Source organism: Triticum urartu, chromosome 5A (genome assembly GCF_056163025.1).
Source record: "Triticum urartu cultivar PI428250 chromosome 5A, HENAU_Tu73, whole genome shotgun sequence".
Lineage (NCBI taxonomy): Eukaryota > Viridiplantae > Streptophyta > Magnoliopsida > Poales > Poaceae > Triticum > Triticum urartu.
In genome coordinates, this window is record NC_141877.1 from 526,360,794 (window position 1) to 526,379,823 (window position 19,030).

Below are 19,030 nucleotides of genomic sequence, written 5' to 3' on the forward strand. Positions count from 1 at the left end.
GGAAGTGGATACTCTAAAATGCGCAAGATAAGCGTGAGTGCTATGGATGGCGTTCTCGTAGGAAGACGGGAGCGGATTCATAGTGGTGTATTGATTGGTGAATATGTGGACTCGTGTGCGCCACCTCAAAAGAGTTGCTTGTAGTCTTAGTTTAGGTTAGCCACTGCGTCAAAGCTGGCTTGCTGCAGTAAAAATCCACCACCCCCTTTATTGATACCGATGCATATGTAGATAGTTCTGATGTAAGTCTTGCTGGGTACATTTGTACTCACGTTTGCCTATGTTAAGTTTTGCAGAGAGACGTCAGTCTCGCTAGTGGTTCCATGTGGACTTCGACGTTTAGCTTGATACCTAAGCTACGATCTTGTGCCCTCGGCAGGATCTGGTAGATAGTCAGGCTTCTCAGCCTTTTTCATTTGTAGATGTCTGAACTCAGACATGTTAAGCTTCCGTATGTGCTTTGACTTGTATGCTTTGAATGTTGGGTCATGAAACCCATGTTTGTAATATCTCGCTCCTTGGAGCCTAATGAATAAATACTTGAGTCGTAGAGTTATGTTGTGATGCCATGTTGTAATTACACATCTCGAGCATATTGTGTGCATGATTGAAATGCTTGCTATGTGTGGGATCCGACAATCTAGTTGTTTATCCTTGGTAGCCTCTCTTATGGGGAAATGTAGTCTAGTGCTTCATTCAGCCATAGTAGTCCGCTACAGCCCGGTTCACCGGAGTCCTGCTAGCCCAGCACTACTGCTCAGGACACTTGACTGGCCGGCATGTGTTTCACTTCGTTCCTGTGTCTGTCCCTTCGGGGAAATGTCCCGCGGTGACATCCGGAGTCCTGCCTAGCCTACTACAGCCCGGGTTCCCGGAGTCCTGTTAGCCCAGTGCTACAGCCCGGATTCACACGTTGCTGACCGACATGCACTAGTAGAAAAAGGGCCTATTGTCCCGGTTCGTAAGGGCCTTTTGTCCCATTTCCTGAACCGGGACTAAAGGGTCGGCACTAATGCCCTGTCCCTTTAGTCCCGGTTCAATCCAAAACCAGGACAGATGGGCCTCCACATGGCCTGTGCGCGGAGCCCAGGCAGGAGGGCCTTTGGTCCCGGTTCATGGCACCAACCAGGACCAATAGGCATCCACGCGTCAGCATTTCTGTGGCTGGGGTTTTTGTTTTTTTTTTGAAGGGGGGGGTGGGGGGTTAATTTAGGTGTTTCATATATTGTGTTAGCTAGCTATAATTAATAGAGAGAAGTGTCGTCTCTTATGTCCGTGCTTGGTCGACGCTACGTACTATACATACGTATAGAGAGGACTAGACACGCTAGCTAGCTAGTAAGCAAACGAAGGAAACAAAAGATCGTCATGAACATATATGCATACAGAGATAAGTGATATCGACCACCTCTCCTCTCCGAGAGATTGGTCGAACAACAAGTTCTCCTATATCTATCCGACACTACCGGCTACATATATACAATAATTATCTCTTACAAATATAATCTCCTAACATACGGACTCATGGTCGACATAGTATTCTCCGTCTTCAGCGATCACGTGGTCAAAAAAGAATGCCGCCAATTCCTCTTGAATTGCTCGCATGCGAGCTGGTGCTAGGAGTTCATCCCGCCTCCGAAACACCTAATTTGAATAAGGGGGTCAATACATATATATATATATGAATGAATGAAACTCAACACAAATGATGGTAATAAAATAAAATTGTGAATGTTGTTATTTACGCACTTCATATTGTTCGTCAGAGTAGCCCCGCTCACAGGTCGTGTGGCGGATGGACTCGCAAACGTAGTATCCACAGAAATAATTCCCATGTTCCTGCCACAACCACTTTATAAGAAATAGAGGTCAATCAAACTGATAAGCAAGAATGCCAAATGGTTTTGATGAAACTAGCGCTTGAATCAATAGGAGATGCGCGGAACATGCTACTATAGAACTTACTTTCGGTTGTCTAAATTGCAGCTTCTTTGGTAGTCCCGGAGCTTTTTTGGTGAATTTTTTCCAAACCCTGCCAGACAAAGAAAACAATTACTTGATATATCAGGAAATGAACAAAGTTGCTGATATGGTGGATAATAATTGATTTAACTTACTTCTCGAGCATTTGAGTCATGTCCGCATAGTCCTGGGGATCTTTTCGTCTGGAGTCTAAGACGGTTACTGTTCCCTGCTCAAGCTTAATCTCTAGGAGAATATAGTGGAAACTGCACACGCATGCATAACTCATCAATTACATTACTATAACCTTGACTAATATATAAGGGAAACTGAATATGCACAAGACAGTAACACTCACTTGAAGTTGTAAGGAAAGAGTATTATATCTTTGTTTTCATTTATTACCAACGATCGTAGCAAGTTGGCCTCGGTATCTGTGGCATGAAATTTAACCTCAGTTGCATCTATGAGATATGTGTTAATGAACCCAATATCACCGACTTGTCTTTTCTTCAATTCGACGATCTTCAATCTGCATAATATAGTCAGGATAATTATAAATACATGCAATGAAAGAGCTGAGCTATATAGAGAGACTTAATGACAGAAGTAGTACTACTTACAGACAGTAGCAGGTGACCGTTTCTTTATCGAGGGCCAATTGATTGAAAAACTGAAAGAACTCCTCAAATGGAATAGGCAACAGATCAATTCCAACGAGGTCATGCTCCTTTTTAACTCTCACATACAAAGTACTCCTCCCCCCAGACTCTATGCAGATTTTCAAGTACCAATCATGCAATCTTCGCATCATCGTTGATAGAGATCTTTCATCTTTGACGAGAGGCTTCCCATACTCGTATCTTTGTATCTGCACCTCCATGAAATCATAATGTACGTTGTCGGGCAGGTAATATCCAAGATTGCTATAACCGGGCACCATCCTTAGATCATTAGCGACGATGTCGCTAGGCACCTTGAGCGGGGGGCACGATTGCTTCGCTTGTTCGCCGAGCTGGGCAATTCGTTTCCCAGCTCGTCTTTCTTTCAGCCTTTGATCACTGACAGTACTTCCCGACCGCTCCGCTTCGGCAAATTCCTTTCCTATAATGCACTCATAGTTTCATTTCAGCGGAGACTTGGGTGGTTTTGTCAGGGAAGCTAGAGTGCGCTTCGCTTTCACTGGATCTACCTTCTCCTCCGGAGGTGGATGTTTCTTTGCTTTCACCACTTAAAAGAAGTTCCTCACTTCTTCTCGCGCGATCTCGGCGTTCTCCTCCGGGGTCCTCTCATATGGTAACTTCTCTAGAGTCTTTAGAGAAGGACCGAATATGTATGTCCTCCCGCCTCTGGCTGTACTGCTAGACGCCGGCGGAGCAGACGGAGAGGTTGTCTTCTTTACTTGCTTACGAGGCGGAGGAGAAGGACTACGACACGCCGGAGCAGCCGGAGCGGCGGTAGGTCTCTTCTGCCCTTGCTGACGAGGCGGAGAAGGAGGAGGCTGGCTGCTCGGGCGTGCCGGCGCAGGCGGAGAAGGAGGCGGACTGCCGCCACGCGCCGGAGAAGGAGCCGGCCGAGTGCCCTGATCGTCACTCGCTGGAGGAGGAGGCGGTGGAGGAGGCGGAGTGCCCTGACTCGCCGGAGGAGGAGGAGGAGGCAGAGGCGTCCAGTTCGGAAGATTGATGAGCTCCTTTCGCCATAGGCATGGAGTCTTCAGAGCAGAACCCAGCCGAGTCTCCCCTTGACCGGTAGGGTGGTCAAGCTGGATGTCCTCAAATCCCTCCGATATTTCATCCACCATCACCCTAGCATATCCTTCTGGAATCGGTTGACAGTGAAAAGTTGCGCCGGGTTCAGTAGGAAAAACAGAGCCAACAGCCGCCTTGACCTTCATATTAATCCATTGCGTCATAAGGTGGCAATTTTGAGACTCCGTGATAGCATCCACGGGATAGCTGGCAGGAGCCGTCAAGACATGCTCCGGCTGAAGCATCTCGGTGGAAGCCACGCTGCTTCTCCACTGAGATGGCGGGGTAGCTTCGGGGGAAGCTTCGGCAGTTCGTTTGCTGCGATTTGCTTCTCGTTCCTCTATCGCTTGTACCCTAGCGTGCAGCGCCTCCAGTTGGGTCTGCTCCACTTTCTTCCTCCTCTCGTGGCATTTGTAACCGCCTACGTCCGGAAACCCAACCTTCCACGGAATGGAGCCTAGCGTGCCTCGTGTCCGTCCAGGGTGCTCAGGATTCGCGAGGGCCATTGTGAGCTCGTCATTCTCTCTGTCTGGAATGAATGTCCCTTGCTGCGCTGCTTGGATATACTATTGAAGCTTCTTGACTGGTATGTCCATTTGATCATTCGTCCAAATGCACTTCCCTGATACAGGGTTCAAGGTTCCGCCAGCCCCGAAGAACCAAGTCTGGCAACAATCTGGCCAGTTAATTGTCTCTGGTTCGATCCCTTTATCAACTATATCATTCTCAGTCTTGGCCCACTTAGGCCGGGCTACGAGGTAGCCACCTGACCCCGTGTGATGGTGATGCTTCTTCTTCGCAGCATTTTGCTTGTTTGTCGCCGACATCTTCTTACTCTTTTCCGATGTCTTGTGGGCCATAAATGCGGGCCAGTGATCTTTGATCTTCTCATATCTACCCTTGAATTCTGGTGTCTCTTTATTTTTGACAAACTTATTCAGCTCTTTCTTCCACCTCCTGAATAGTTCTGCCATCCTCTTAAGAGCAAAAGACTTGAATAATTGCTCTTTAACTGGCTTCTCCGGATCATCCTCTGGCGGTGGGGTGAAATTTGACTTCAGCTCAGTCCAAAGATCATTTTTCTGCATATCATTGACATAAGACACCTCAGGGTCTTCTGTAGCCGGCTTTAACCATTGCTGGATGCTGATCGGGATCTTGTCCCTAACCAAAACCCCGCACTGAGCAACAAATGCGCTCTTTGTCCAGAGGGGTTCAATCGGTTGGCCGTCGGGCGCGATTGCTATGATCTCAAACTTTTCATCCGAGCTCAACTTTTTCTTCGGGCCTCGTCTCTTTACCGAAGTTGTGCATGATCCGGAGGGCTAGAAAAAAGAACAAAGACTTAATTAATATGTGTACATACCAAAACAATGAATGCATCAATTAGCTGGTTAGCAGAAGCTTAACTAATATATATACCTCACCGGACTCGGTTCGGTCACCAGAGACGTCATCACGGTCTCCTTCTTGCACCGGCATTGAGTCACCGGAGCCGTCCTCGTGGTCTCCTTCTTGCAACGGCATTAGGTCACCGGAGCCATCATAATAATAGCCAGCTGCTTCCAGACCATCGGTGTCGTTGAGAAACAACGAGCAAACGGCATCACTTCCTCGTGCGATTATGTCCCCCAACAACTCTTCTTGTACTTTGTCTCCGGCGGTGTCCATAGTTTCTACAAATATTTACAACATGGCAATTATTATTCAAACATGACAGATGGATATATTAGTGGCAAACGTAGAACTAATATTAATTAGTGGCCTCGACGCTGCTTCTCTAGGGTTTGGGTTGGCCTCGACGCTGCTTCTCTAGGGTTTGGGGTGGCCTCGACAACGCTTCAAGGATGAAAAAAGAAGAGGAAGAAGAAAAAAAGAGGAGAAGAAACAATAGAGGAGTTACTCCTCTATTCTTTCTTCTCCTCTTTTTTTCTTCTTCCTCTTCTTTTTTATCGGGAACGAGGGTCGTCGAGGGTCGCCGAGCGGTAGAGGAAACCCTAAATAGCAAGTATCTTGGGTGTGAGATACATGTGGCCGTCGGTGTCGGACACTACATCCACGTCCCACAAGTGACGTGGGCGTCGAAGCCCGCGTCACTTGTTGGACGTGGATGTAGTGTCCGACACCGATGGCCACATGTATCTCACATCGACGATACTTGCTATTTAGGGTTTCCTCTACCGCTCAGCGACCCTGACCCTCGGTGATCCTAACATACGGGGTCACCAAGGTAGAGTTTTGTAGAACTGTGTAGTGTGCTTGAGACCAAGAATATCCATCCCTGCATATTATTGAGTCACTTCCAAGAGTGCCTTTTCCAGTCAGTCTCCCCTCATACTGTGATTTAGGGAGACCTATCTTCTTAAGGCCAGGAATGAAGTCAACACAAAATCCGATAACATCCACTGTTTGATGGCCCATGGAGATGCTTCCTTCTGGCCTAGCGCGGTTACGGGCATATTTCTTTAGGACTCCCATGAACCTCTCAATGGGGAACATGTTGTGTAGAAATACGGGCCCGAGGATGACAATCTCGTCGACTAGATGAACTAGGACGTGCGTCATGATATTGAAGAAGGATGGTGGGAACACCAGCTCAAAACTGACAAGACATTGCGCCACATCACTCCTTAGCCTTGGTACGATTTCTGGATCGATCACCTTCTGAGAGATTGCATTGAGGAATGCACATAGGTTCACAATGGCTAATCGGACGTTTTCCGGTAGAAGCCCCCTCAATGCAACCGGAAGCAGTTGTGTCATAAGACTTTAGGTTCTGAAACTTTTTCTCTAGCATATTTATTATTCCCTTTATATTCGACGAGAAGCCAGTCGTGACCTTCATAATGAGCAGGCATTCAAAGAAGATTTCTTTCTCTTTTTTCGTAAGAGCGTAGCTGGCAGGACCTTTATACTGCTTCGGAGGCATTCCGTCTTTTTCGTGCAAACGTTGCAGGTCCTCCCGTGCCTCAGGTGTATCTTTTGTCTTCCCATACACGCCCAAGAAGCCTAGCAGGTTCACGCAAAGGTTCTTCGTCACGTGCATCACGTCGATTGAAGAGCGGACCTCTAGGTCTTTCCAGTAGGGTAGGTCCCAAAATATAGATTTCTTCTTCCACATGGGTGCGTGTCCCTCATCGTCATTCGGAACAGCTAGTCCGCCGGGACCCTTTCCAAAGATTACATGTAAATCATTGACCATAGCAAGTACGTGATCACCGGTACGCATGGCGGGCTTCTTCCGGTGATCTGCCTCGCCTTTGAAATGCTTTCCTTTCTTTCGACATTGATGGTTGGTCGGAAGAAATCGACGATGGCCCAGGTACACATTCTTCCTACATTTGTCCAGGTATATACTTTCAGTGTCATCTAAACAGTGCGTGCATGCATGGCATCCTTTGTTTGTCTGTCTTGAAAGGTTACTGAGAGCGGGCTAATCGTTGATGGTCATGAACAGCAATGCCTTTAGGTTAAATTCCTCATGTCTGTGCTCATCCCACGTACGTACACCGTTTCCATTCCACAGCTGTAAAAGTTCTTCAACTATTGGCCTTAGGTACACATCAATGTCATTGCCGGGTTGCTTAGGGCCTTGGATGAGAACTGGCATCATAATGAACTTCCGCTTCATGCACATCCAAGGAGGAAGGTTATACATACATAGAGTCACGGGCCAGGTGCTGTGATTGCTGCTCTGCTGCCCGGAAGGATTAATGCCATCCGCGCTTAAAGCAAACCATACATTCCTTGGGTCCTTTGCAAACTCATCCCAGTACTTTCTCTTGATTTTTCTCCACTGTGACCCGTCAGCGGCTGCTCTCAACTTCCCGTCTTTCTTCCGGTCCTCACTATGCCATTGCATCAACTTGGCATGCTCTTCGTTTCTGAACAGACGTTTCAATCGTGGTATTATAGGAGCATACCACATCACCTTCGTAGGAACCCTCTTCCTGGGGGGCTCGCCGTCCGGGCATGCATTCAGATCCTTGTATGCACCGCAGTAGAGGATGCAGTCATTAGGGCATGCATGTATCTTCTCCACCTCCAATCCTAGAGGGCATACGACCTTCTTTGCTGCGTATGTACTGTCGGGCAATTTGTTATCCTTTGGAAGCTTCTTCTTCAATATTTTTAGTAGCTTTTCAAATCCTTTGTCAGCCACAGCATTCTCTGCCTTCCACTGTAGCAATTCCAGTACGGTACCGAGCTTTGTGTTGCCATCTTCGCAATTGGGGTACAACCCTTTTTTGTGATCCTCTAACATGCGATCGAACTTCAACTTCTCCTTTTGACTTTCGCATTGCGTCCTTGCATCGACAATGACCCGGCGGAGATCATCATCATCAGGCACATCGTCTGGTTCCTCTTGATCTTCAGCAGCTTCACCCATTGCAGCATCATTGGGCACATCGTCTGGTTCCTCTTGATCTTCACCAGCTCCCCCCGTTGCAGCATCACCGTATTCAGGGGGTACATAGTTGTCATCGTACTCTTCTTCTTCGCCGTCTTCCATCATAACCCCTATTTCTCTGTGCCTCGTCCAAACATTATAGTGTGGCATGAAACCCTTGTAAAGCAGGTGGGAGTGACGGATTTTCCGGTTAGAGTAAGACCTCGTATTCCCACATTCAGTGCATGGAGAACACATAAAACCATTCTGCTTGTTTGCCTTAGCCGCATCGAGAAACTCATGCACGCCCTTAATGTACTCGGAGGTGTGTCTGTCACCGTACATCCATTGCCGGTTCATCTGCGTGTGTTATATATAATTAAGTGTCCAAATTAATAGAAGTTCATCATCACATTAAAACCAAAGTACATACAAGTTCTCATCTAGCAACATATAGCTCTCCAGAGCATCTAATTAATTAAACCATACATTGAAACTATGTAAAACATTTCAATGCGAAAACAAATGCGATCATAATCGCAACCAAGGTAACAATTGATCCAACGGCATAATGATACCAAGCCTCGGTATGAATGGCATATTTTCTAATCTTTCTAATCTTCAAGCGCATTGCATCCATCTTGATCTTGTGATCATCGACGACATCCGCAACATGCAACTCCAATATCATCTTCTCCTCCTCAATTTTTTTTATTTTTTCCTTCAACAAATTGTTTTCTTCTTCAACTAAATTTAACCTCTCGACAATAGGGTCGGTTGGAATTTCCGATTCACATACATCCTACATAAATAAAATCTATGTCACGTTGGTCGGCATAATTTTCATAAACAATAAATGAACCAATAGTTATAAAGATAATATATATACCTCATCTGAATCATAGACAGGACGAGGGCCGACGGGGGCGGATACCAAAACCAGCGCACTATATAAGATGAAATAATAAAAGTAAGAAAATAATACAAGTATTTATGTAAACATACAAGAATATTTATTCCTTTCAAAAAGAAGATAAGAACAAGAGGCTCACCACGGTGGTGCCGGCGATGAGCTCGGCACGGGTGATCGACGGCGGTGAAGATGGGGACGGGGCGTGACGGACCGCTAAACCTAGACAAATATTGAGGGAAATGGAGCTTGAAGGTCGAGCTTGGAGAGGAGAAAGCTTAAGTACTGTGGCTCGGGCATTCTATCAAACACCTTGTGTGCATAGAAGGTGAGCTAGAGCACCACCAAGACCTCTCCCCCTCGGCCAGAAAAAACAGAGCAGTGTGCTCTGCTCTTATGCGAGGGGGTATATATAGGCACCTCATTGGTCCCGGTTGGTGGCATGAACCGGGACTAAAGGGGAGCCTTTGGTCCCGGTTCAAGCCACCAACTGGGACCAATGGTGGTGGGCCAGGAGCGAGGCCATTGGTCCCGGTTCGTCCCACCAACCGGGACCAAAAGGTCCAGACGAACCGGGACCAATGGCCGACGTGGCCCGGCCGGCCCCCTGGGCTCACAAACCGGGTCCAATGCCCCCATGGGTCCCGGTTCTAGACTGAACTTGGACTAATAGGCTGACCCGGCCTGGACCGTTGCCCCCTTTTCTACTAGTGATGCTCGATGTTGATTTAGGTATGCCTGTCCCCATAGGTTAGTGCCGCTTTGGGTTCACGACTAGCCATGTCGGCCCGGGTTCTCTGTCATATGGATGGTAGCGACACTATCATATACGTGAGCCAAAAGGCGCAAACGGTCCCGGGCCATGGTAAGGCGACACCCGTGGGAATACCGTACGTGAGGCCGCAAAGTGATATGAGGTGTTACCGGCTAGATCGATGTGACTTGGAATCGGGGTCCTGACAGGTTTATCAAGATCCTAGAGTATGACGTCACGGCGGTTCACAAGATCAAGGTGAAGATGCAAAGGAGGAATTTTTCTAAGTGTTGAAGATTTACATGAACAAGTTCAAACCAATCTGGGACCTAATGTTGGGGATATTACTACTGGACGTAAACCTGCCAGGAGTAGCCGGATTAACTTTATGAAAATTAGAAGCCCATGAAGACTTAAGAATGATGGCGCTTTACGAAGGCCCAAGGCCCAAAGGCGAGTTAAGGCCTATAAGAAGGATAGAGACCGAGCCAGACACGTTTATGATCCGGCCTCGGGACTCTGTAAACCGGCGGGCGTCAACCTATGTATATAAAGGGACGACCCGACAGCGGTTTAGGGACAACAGACAAGAACTCAAGAGCTAGGCAAAGCGGATTCGCTCCCTAGTCATCGAAACCCTAGCAATACCAACACAACTTGACGTAGGCTTTTACCTTCATCAAAGGGGCCAAACTAGTATAAAAATCCTCATGCCCCTTGTCCGGTTTAACCCCTTTAAGCTAACCCATAGCGATAGCTCCACGACTAAGTCCTTTCACCGGGACATCTGCCGTGACAACCCCACAACAACAACCATATGGCTCCTGCTAGTTGCCGATAACTGTGTTACAAAACATGATCATCTCATACAATAAAATTTAGCATCATGTCTTGACCATATCACATCACAACATGCCCTGCAAAAACAAGTTAGACGTCCTCTACTTCGTTGTTGCAATTTTTACATGGCTGCTACGGGCTGAGCAAGAACCGTTCTTACCTACGCATCAAAAACCACAACGCGGTATAGTGATTGCTTTTTGATCTTCAGAAAGAACCCTGTTCATTGAATCCGATTCAACTAAAGTTGGAGAAACTGACACCCACCAGCCACCTGTGTGTGAACCACGTTGGTAGAACCAGTCTCGCGTAAGCGTACGCGCACTGTCGGTCTGGGCCGCTTCATCCAACAATACCGCTGAATCAAGAATAAACTAGTGATGGCAAGCAATATGTATATACCCACGCCCACAACTCCTTTGTGTTCTACTCGTGCATATAACATCTACGCATAAACCTGGCTCGGATTCCACTGTTGGGGAACGCAGTAATTTCAAAAAAAAATTCTACGCACACGCAAGATCATGGTGATGCATAGCAACGAGAGGGAACAGTGTTGTCCACGTACCCTCGTAGACTGTAAGCGGAAGCGTTATGACAACACGGTTGATGTAGTCGTACGTCTTCACGACCGACCGATCCTAGCACTGAAGGTACGGCACCTCTGTGATCTGCACACGTTCGGCTCGGTGACATCCCACGAACTAACGATCCAGTAGAGTGTCGAGGGAGAGCTTCATCAGCACGACGGTGTGATGACGGTGATGATGATGCTACCGGAACAGGGCTTCGCCTAAGCACCGCTACGATATGACCGAAGTGGATTATGGTGGAGGGGGGCTCCGCACATGGTTGGAAACAATCAACTTGTGTGTTCTAGGGTGCCCCCCAACCCCCGTATATAAATGAGCAAGGGGGAGGATGGCCGGCCTTGGGGCGCGCCAAGGAGAGGGGGGAGTCCTTCTCTTAGTGGGAGTAGGACTCCCCTTACCTAGTTCAACTAGGAAGGAGGAAGGGGGAGGAAGGAGAGAGAGAGGGAGGAAAGAGGGGGCGCCGCCCCCTTCTTTGTCCAATTCGGACTCCCAAGGGGGGGGCGACCAGCCCTAGGCCCTCTCCTCTCTCTCTGATAAGGCCCATGTTAGCCCATTAGTTCCCCCGAGGGTTCCGATAACCCCCCGGCACTCCGATAAATATCCAGTGACCCGCGGAACTCATCTGGTGTCCGAATATAGTCGTCCAATATATCTATCTTCATATATCGACCATTTCGAGACTCCTCGTCATGTCCGTGATCACATCCGGGACTCCGAACTATCTTCAGTACATCAAAACACATAAACTCATAATACCGATCGTCACCGAACGTTAAACATGCGGACCCTACGGGTTCGAGAACTATGTAGACATGATGAGACATGTCTCCGGTCAATAACCACTAGCGGAAACTGGATGCTCATATTGGCTCCTACATATTCTACGAAGATCTTTATCGGTCAAACCGCATAACAACATACGTTGTTCCCTTTGTCATCGGTATGTTACTTGCCCGATATTCGATCGTCGGTATCTCAATACCTAGTTCAATCTCGTTACTAGGAAGTCTCTTTACTCGTTCCGTAATGCTACATCCCGTAACTAACTCATTAGCTACATTGCTTGCAAGGCTTATAGTGATGTACATTACAGAGAGGGCCTAGAGATACCTCTCCGACAATCGGAGTGACAAATCCTAATCTTGATCTATGCCAACTCAACAAACACCATCGGAGACACCTGTAGAGCACCTTTATAATCACCCAGTTATGTTGTGACGTTTGGTAGCACACAAAGTGTTCCTCCGGTTTTCGGGAGTTGCATGATCTCATAGTCATAGGAACATGTATAAGTTATGGAGAAAGCAATAGCAACAAACTAAACGATCATCGTGCTAAGCTAATGGATGGGTCAAGTCAATCACATCATTCTCTAATGATGTGATCCCATTAATCAAATGACAACTCATGTCTATGGTTAGGAAACATAACCATCATTGATTCAACGAGCTAGTCAAGTAGAGGCAAACTAGTGACACTCTGTTTGTCTATGTATTCACACATGTACTAAGTTTTCGGTTAATACAATTCTAGTATGAATAATAAACATTTATCATGATATAAGGAAATATAAATAACAACTTTATTATTGCCTCTAGGGCATATTTCCTTCAATCCCATGCCATGCAAGACGCTATGTCTTGGAGAGGATGGGTTTTGAAGACCATGAATGAAACAAAGAAAATACACCTAAGGACCCATCAGGATATGGATTTTGAAGAAAATCTGTACAATTCGCAGAGCGCAACCCATTTTGGTTGCCAAAATTGGGAAGAACTTTGCAAGATGTATGGTCTTTATGAGGATATGATTTCAACCATGGATCTTGGTGATCCTCACATCGAGCAAGACAATATGGACATTTGGGTCCTTGTTGATACGCTTCCGATTCTACCACTATGTGAGTTTCTCAAACATAGTTATTAACTAATTTTTATTTTTTATTTCAAAATGGTTGACAAATTATTTCCATTGATAGCTTATTTTCATTCTTCAAACAATGTGCGGAAGATGGTAGACCTAACCCACTACACCAATGGCTCCGAATTAACTTATAAGGAGAAAAATCATCTGATCGGATTTTGTACTGAACTTGAGAAATATACTGTCTATTATGGATCTCCTCCACATTATGGTCAATACATGCCACTAGTGCATGTGTTGAACCATGGTAACATCCATGGAGATGCCATGGTAAGATTTTTTACTATTACGACATATGTGCATCTTTTGCATACTTCTAAAACTGAACTACATTGCTAACTACAAAATTATTACTATGTTTTTAAATAGAAAATTGTTGATCATATGACAACAGTGAAAATGTCGTTGACTACCGATGACATGTTTTTCACATCCGGAGAAAATGAAGAGATTGTTGTAAGGAGTTATATCAATGCATGCTTGATGTAAGTAGTACATCGACAGAAATCTTCAATCAGTATTCCAAGTGAATTTTGATTTAAATTAAGTGATTTATGGTGGCAAAGTAAGTTGGAATTAGTCCAAGAAAGTTACTGTGGTGAATTCTATAACAGAAGGCTGAGTATATTGTGGCTTTAGAAGTAACAATAGATTGTGATGAGTCAAGGGTTCATTTATGAATTGGGTATGGTTTTTATATGATTGCGCAAATGGAACAATGTTCTCAAATAGTGGTTCCAATAGCTCAATCTAAGTAATCAAAGGTCTCGCCAGTGATTCAATATATACTAAGCTGGTTTCACACAATGAAAGCGTGACGGTTGGATTGAAATGCAAATGATACAAAGTCTATACCGCAAGTAAAGCATGGACTAACACCGGATTGACATTGATGTAAAATTTAAAAGTGCTAACTAGATTATTGACTCTAGTGCAACTGGGAGGCTGTTGGAAATATGACCTAGAGGCAATAATATTAGTATTGTTATATTTCCATATTCATAATTAAGAGTTTATAGTTCATTCTATAACTTCTATGATCGTGGAATATGCAATTCATTGGAAAACTCGTATGCACGTGTGAAATGATAAACGGTAAACAATAGGTTCCCAGTCTCGCCTCTAAGACTGGCTCAAGTGTTGTTGATGATCAAGTTTTCTGGATCTTAGCATATCGGTAAGTGTAACGATAGTCCTAAAACAACATTGAGGGTATGACATTAGAAGAATGATCATATTGAATCGACCCAAACTTGTCTATTATACTTTGTGATTATATCGTCTGAAATCATTTATTATAACACATAGTGCCAGCTTGTGTTTTAGTTCCTCAAACCATGAGAGTGTTTCGGTCACTTCCTATCAGAAGGTGGGATTTGGGGTTGCTCAAACTTCATCCATAACAAGGTATCTTAACCACACCTTACAGGTTCACCGGAAATTTGACAAGTAACCCAATAGCTCGAGAGTGGGATTGCGCCTCCGACGATGGAGAGATATTCTTAGGGCCCTCTTGGTGTGGCGGCATTTACGTCACAGGGATGCCGGAACACGTTAATGAGAAAGAAGAACAAAACAAGTAACGGGAGCAACGGTATAGTGAGCATGGAGATGACTCTGAAGGATATCGATCCACACCGGGCTTTGTAAAATATCACGAAGCAAAGGGAAAATCACATGATAACCAAAAGTTCACTCGAATATCATTCGTGTAATCATAGGGGCTGATATGGATTTCCACGGTTGCACTATCGGTCATTGAATGAAGGGGTTTTGTTCATGTCTATGATTTACTGGACCTATGGGGTCACAAGCTTAAGGTAATCATGATGTATTGAGTTTTAGTGTGACATGAGTGATGAGAATATATATTTATGGACTTGTTTTATTAATATTCGGTTTAGTCCCAAGAGGTTCCAGATGCGTTTTGGGGTCACCGAAAAGGTTTCGATGAATATTGGGTAATACCGAGTGTTATCGATTAATATATATAGCTGGAAAATGTTTTTGGGGATGTTAATATATATATATAATGGTTCAAAAATGTTTAGAATATATATATATATATAATTTAATATCAATGTGCCTAATAAGGCCAAGAGGTGGAAGGAAACTTGGGCCAAAAAGGCCCAAGCGGGAAAGTGCCTCCCTTGCCTAATGAAGGGGCCGAATAGGATTAGGGGAGGAGTCCTAATCCTCCTCCCCTTAGATGGATGCCCCAAGGAGGGTTTCCCTCCTTGGTGGCAGCCCTCCCTCTTCTCTCTAACCTATGAATAGTCAAGGTTTGGTGCCCAATTGAGATACACAAGTTTTGGAGCCTCCTCTAGTTGATCTACTTCTAGTTTGTGTTGGTCCTAGCTGAATAATTAGAGCTAGCCCTAGCCACCTCTAATCCTCATAATTAGAAGCCCTCGTGTGGTTCTAATATCCTCCCTATAATTCTCCGGCGACGATTAACTCTGGACAGCCAAGCGCTACCGGGTCGTGAAGGTTGTATGCTTGCAACCAAGTAGAGAGGCCATGCTTTCGGTCTTCTATTCGAGGGATCATTCGAGGGCAGTTCGCGGGATCGTCCTTGACGTTCGAGGGACTTCAAGTACGATCTACACCAACTCATGTACTTCTGCAGCACTCCGGAGTCGATAATGATCGTTGATCCAAACCCATTATGCATCTTCATATTGTTCCTGGGTGATCGCAGGGCAATTTTTTGGGTTTTCTACTACGTTTCCTAACACTCATTAAAAGTAATTTTTATATCATACACACGTTTTTCATCATTCAGAGAGTACATAAGCATGTCAATTTACATTGTTATTAAATCTATATTGACATCTTTTATATAGGTTTATTGTAAGTCTATATTGAGCATTCTAAAAAAGGACAATAATGTGGAGACTTATGTATCTTTTTAAAATACAAGAAAATTATATGACACAACAATGAAAGATTGAAGAAGGTCACGGCGAATGCAGTGGCTAGTGGGCCACATGTACCCACATGGCACACCCTACAGGCAGCATGCTGTAGGAGTGAGTGGGCCCCATATATATCCCACCAAATGCCCTTTTTACACAAGGTCAACTCTTCAGTTGAGGGGATACCTGATTTTGTCGTGATTCTGGGAGTGAGGTGGAATAAATAAGCCCTTTATCTATCCTAACGGAGTGGAATCTATCACTTCCATATTCCACTGGAAGAATACATTGTCTCATCAATAATATCAAGCCAACACGGGGAGCACCATCTTCATCACATATCCATCCACATCATCATCTCACTCTTCATCTTTTACGTCATCCATATGCAAGCTTTCTAGATCGAATCATATAACTTGTCATCGGAGGTTATTGGTACCTTTGATGTATTCCTGGAATATTTACAATTTCACATTGTTGATTATATCATTACACATGGTTTCAATACACCCATAGAGCATCCCCGCCGAGTAGATACCCTTACTCATGGACCTTGATGGTCTTACTTATTGAAAATCCTACATATGGTCTCCCTACCATTGTAAAATCAGGTTAAATGATAATATATAAATTAATCAAGATCAATGAATCCCCAAAAAAATATTAAATGATTATAAATTTAAACAAAAATACAAAATTAAAATTCATGTGAATCCAGATATGTGGATAGCAAGTATGGTTTGCAATTTCATGGTATCTTCATGCTTTAATTTTCCATGTCTCAAGTTTTAAACTAGAAACAACATTTGTTTCCGTTAGAGCTTGGTGTATTGTTGGCGATTTATTTTCAAAATTACTCAAAAATACTTTTATGCCAATTTTTTGGTAACCTATCAATACTTGTGTTCCAAAAATCTAAAGCGTGCCTTCAAATCCTTTTCTCCATGGAATGCCATAGAATCCTTTGAAATCTTTTGATAATGTATGGAATTTATGAAAATGTTTTTCCTGTTGAAGTATGTTGGAAATGTGGACATCATGAAGACAAAAATTGCAACATGATACTTCTTTGGAAAGGCAAAAGTGTGCCTCATTGAACTAATATAGTAATAAGGACATGTAGGTTTGTAACCAGAAAAGACCATCCATAGGGACGACCTCTCTAATGGCACTCGACGTGTGACACAAAACCATCAATGACCTTACCCCCCCCCCCCCCCATGGTCCCCCGAGATGATATTTTTCCTTAACTAGGTAGGAGGATGCAACATTTTTTTTCTAAAAGGCTATGATGCTCTACTATTTAAGTTTTTTCAGCATGCATGAATCATCAAACACCGGATTCCTTCGTTGGGGAGAGAAATGGTGAGGGAGAAGTCCCACGGACTCTGAGATGGCCGGTAGGATTGTGTTGATGAGTTACTCCAATTACAATTAGCACATGTAACAACATGACATATTTAGCGATAACTATGACTGATGTATTGTATCTCCATAGCCGTCTGAATATGTAACGGTGACCGCGATAAGAACAAGTGTTCAACTAGGATGAAAACAAGTTGCATGCCGCATACCATGACCACAAGTAATGGTTAATCGGAAAATATTTGCAGCGGGTATGTATGGGAGTGATGACTTCAAGCACGACGTATCGATGACTGTCTGATCTGGCGACACGCTGGACACAGTTGGCTGGATACGCTATGCACTGGATCGGTGGACGGCTCATGATGTGCAGGTGTGTGTTGCGATGCGAACGTTCACCACGGATTACGTACTAATACATGTGTGAAACCTTGTTGGTCAGGCCAAATGGATTCGGGGTCATATAATGATATTAATGCAAGCCACCCAGGGAAGTAATTAAAGCGTATCTAGAAAAGCAATTGGAAAATAGAGAAATAAAACCCAAGCCTTCTCTTCAAAAGCAAAGAAAAGGAGAAGAGAAATTAACTAGGAGCCAAAGACCAGACGGGAGAGAGAGGGGGGAGGAGGCGAAATCAGGCAACGCGCGTGTCCGCGGCGACCCAACCCCACCAATCGCCCACGAAAGCCCTGCAGCCCGAGGCACAGCCGGCGAAGGGGAAGATCGAGCCGGAGCCCAAGACGAAGATGGCTGGCGTGGCGGCGCCGGCGGGGGCGGCGTTGGCGGGGGGGCTCACGACGCCCGAGGTCGATGCGGCCAAGCTGCTCCTCCAGCTCACCGAGAGCAGCGCCACATCAGGCGGCTCCTCCTCCTCCCTGCGCTCCCTGAACGCCGCGCCGGCGCCAGCGCCGGGGACCTTGGTTCTTGGTGACTGCGTGGACTGGGAGGAAGATGACGAGCACGAGGTACCCCGGAGCCAGCACAGGATGAAGCGCTACCGCCTGATCACCGAGATCTATGCCGCCACGGAGGAAATCGGTGAGTGCAGCGGCAGCGGCCGGAAGAACAAGAAGAAGGAATAGACGAGGAGAGATGAGAGGGGAGGGGGGCTTTCCTGTAATTAATTTAATTTCTCGGGTGTAGCTCGTAGTTCCAGCTTGCAGCCCTCTCCTTCCTCTCGCCGGGAGGAGTCGCTATCGATCTTTGCTGTAATACTTCATCTTTGTGTTAAGAATTAACTGGTTGGTTGGAGGCTTGGAGCTGAATCCATTCATGGCGGCTTCTGAATTCTCTTCTGAATTGGTTTGGTCCCAGACTTCTATCCCCGTACTGTGCTACCTAGTCTGGATCTCGGCGATAGACAGATCGGTCGCCTTTGCAGATCGATGATCTCCGGGGCGAAGACGATCGTATCAGCTCCGGCCATGGATTCCGCTTGGTAGCTCGCTATTCTGCGCGGCGCAGCCAACAATCGATGCCTCCGTGCATGCAGTTTTAGTAATTAAGCATTTCCAGGCCCCTACGACCGTGATTCGCAAAATGGACGGATCCATCTATTCGTGAAATTTGGTGTTTAGTTTGTTTGATTTGGAAACGACGAGGTGCGCTGCACTGGTTTGGGACTCC

General features: G+C 45.4%; 1 protein-coding gene across 1 annotated transcript; it reads left to right on the forward strand.

The window, feature by feature from the left end:
- Positions 1-17,961: 17,961 nt before the first annotated feature.
- On the forward strand, positions 17,962-18,696 carry LOC147972472 (uncharacterized). Its single transcript, XM_087523081.1, has one exon. It carries the CDS (start codon positions 18,151-18,153, stop codon positions 18,484-18,486), a length of 336 nt encoding a protein of 111 aa, XP_087379207.1. The 5' UTR covers positions 17,962-18,150; the 3' UTR covers positions 18,487-18,696.
- The last annotated feature ends 334 nt before the right edge of the window (positions 18,697-19,030 follow it).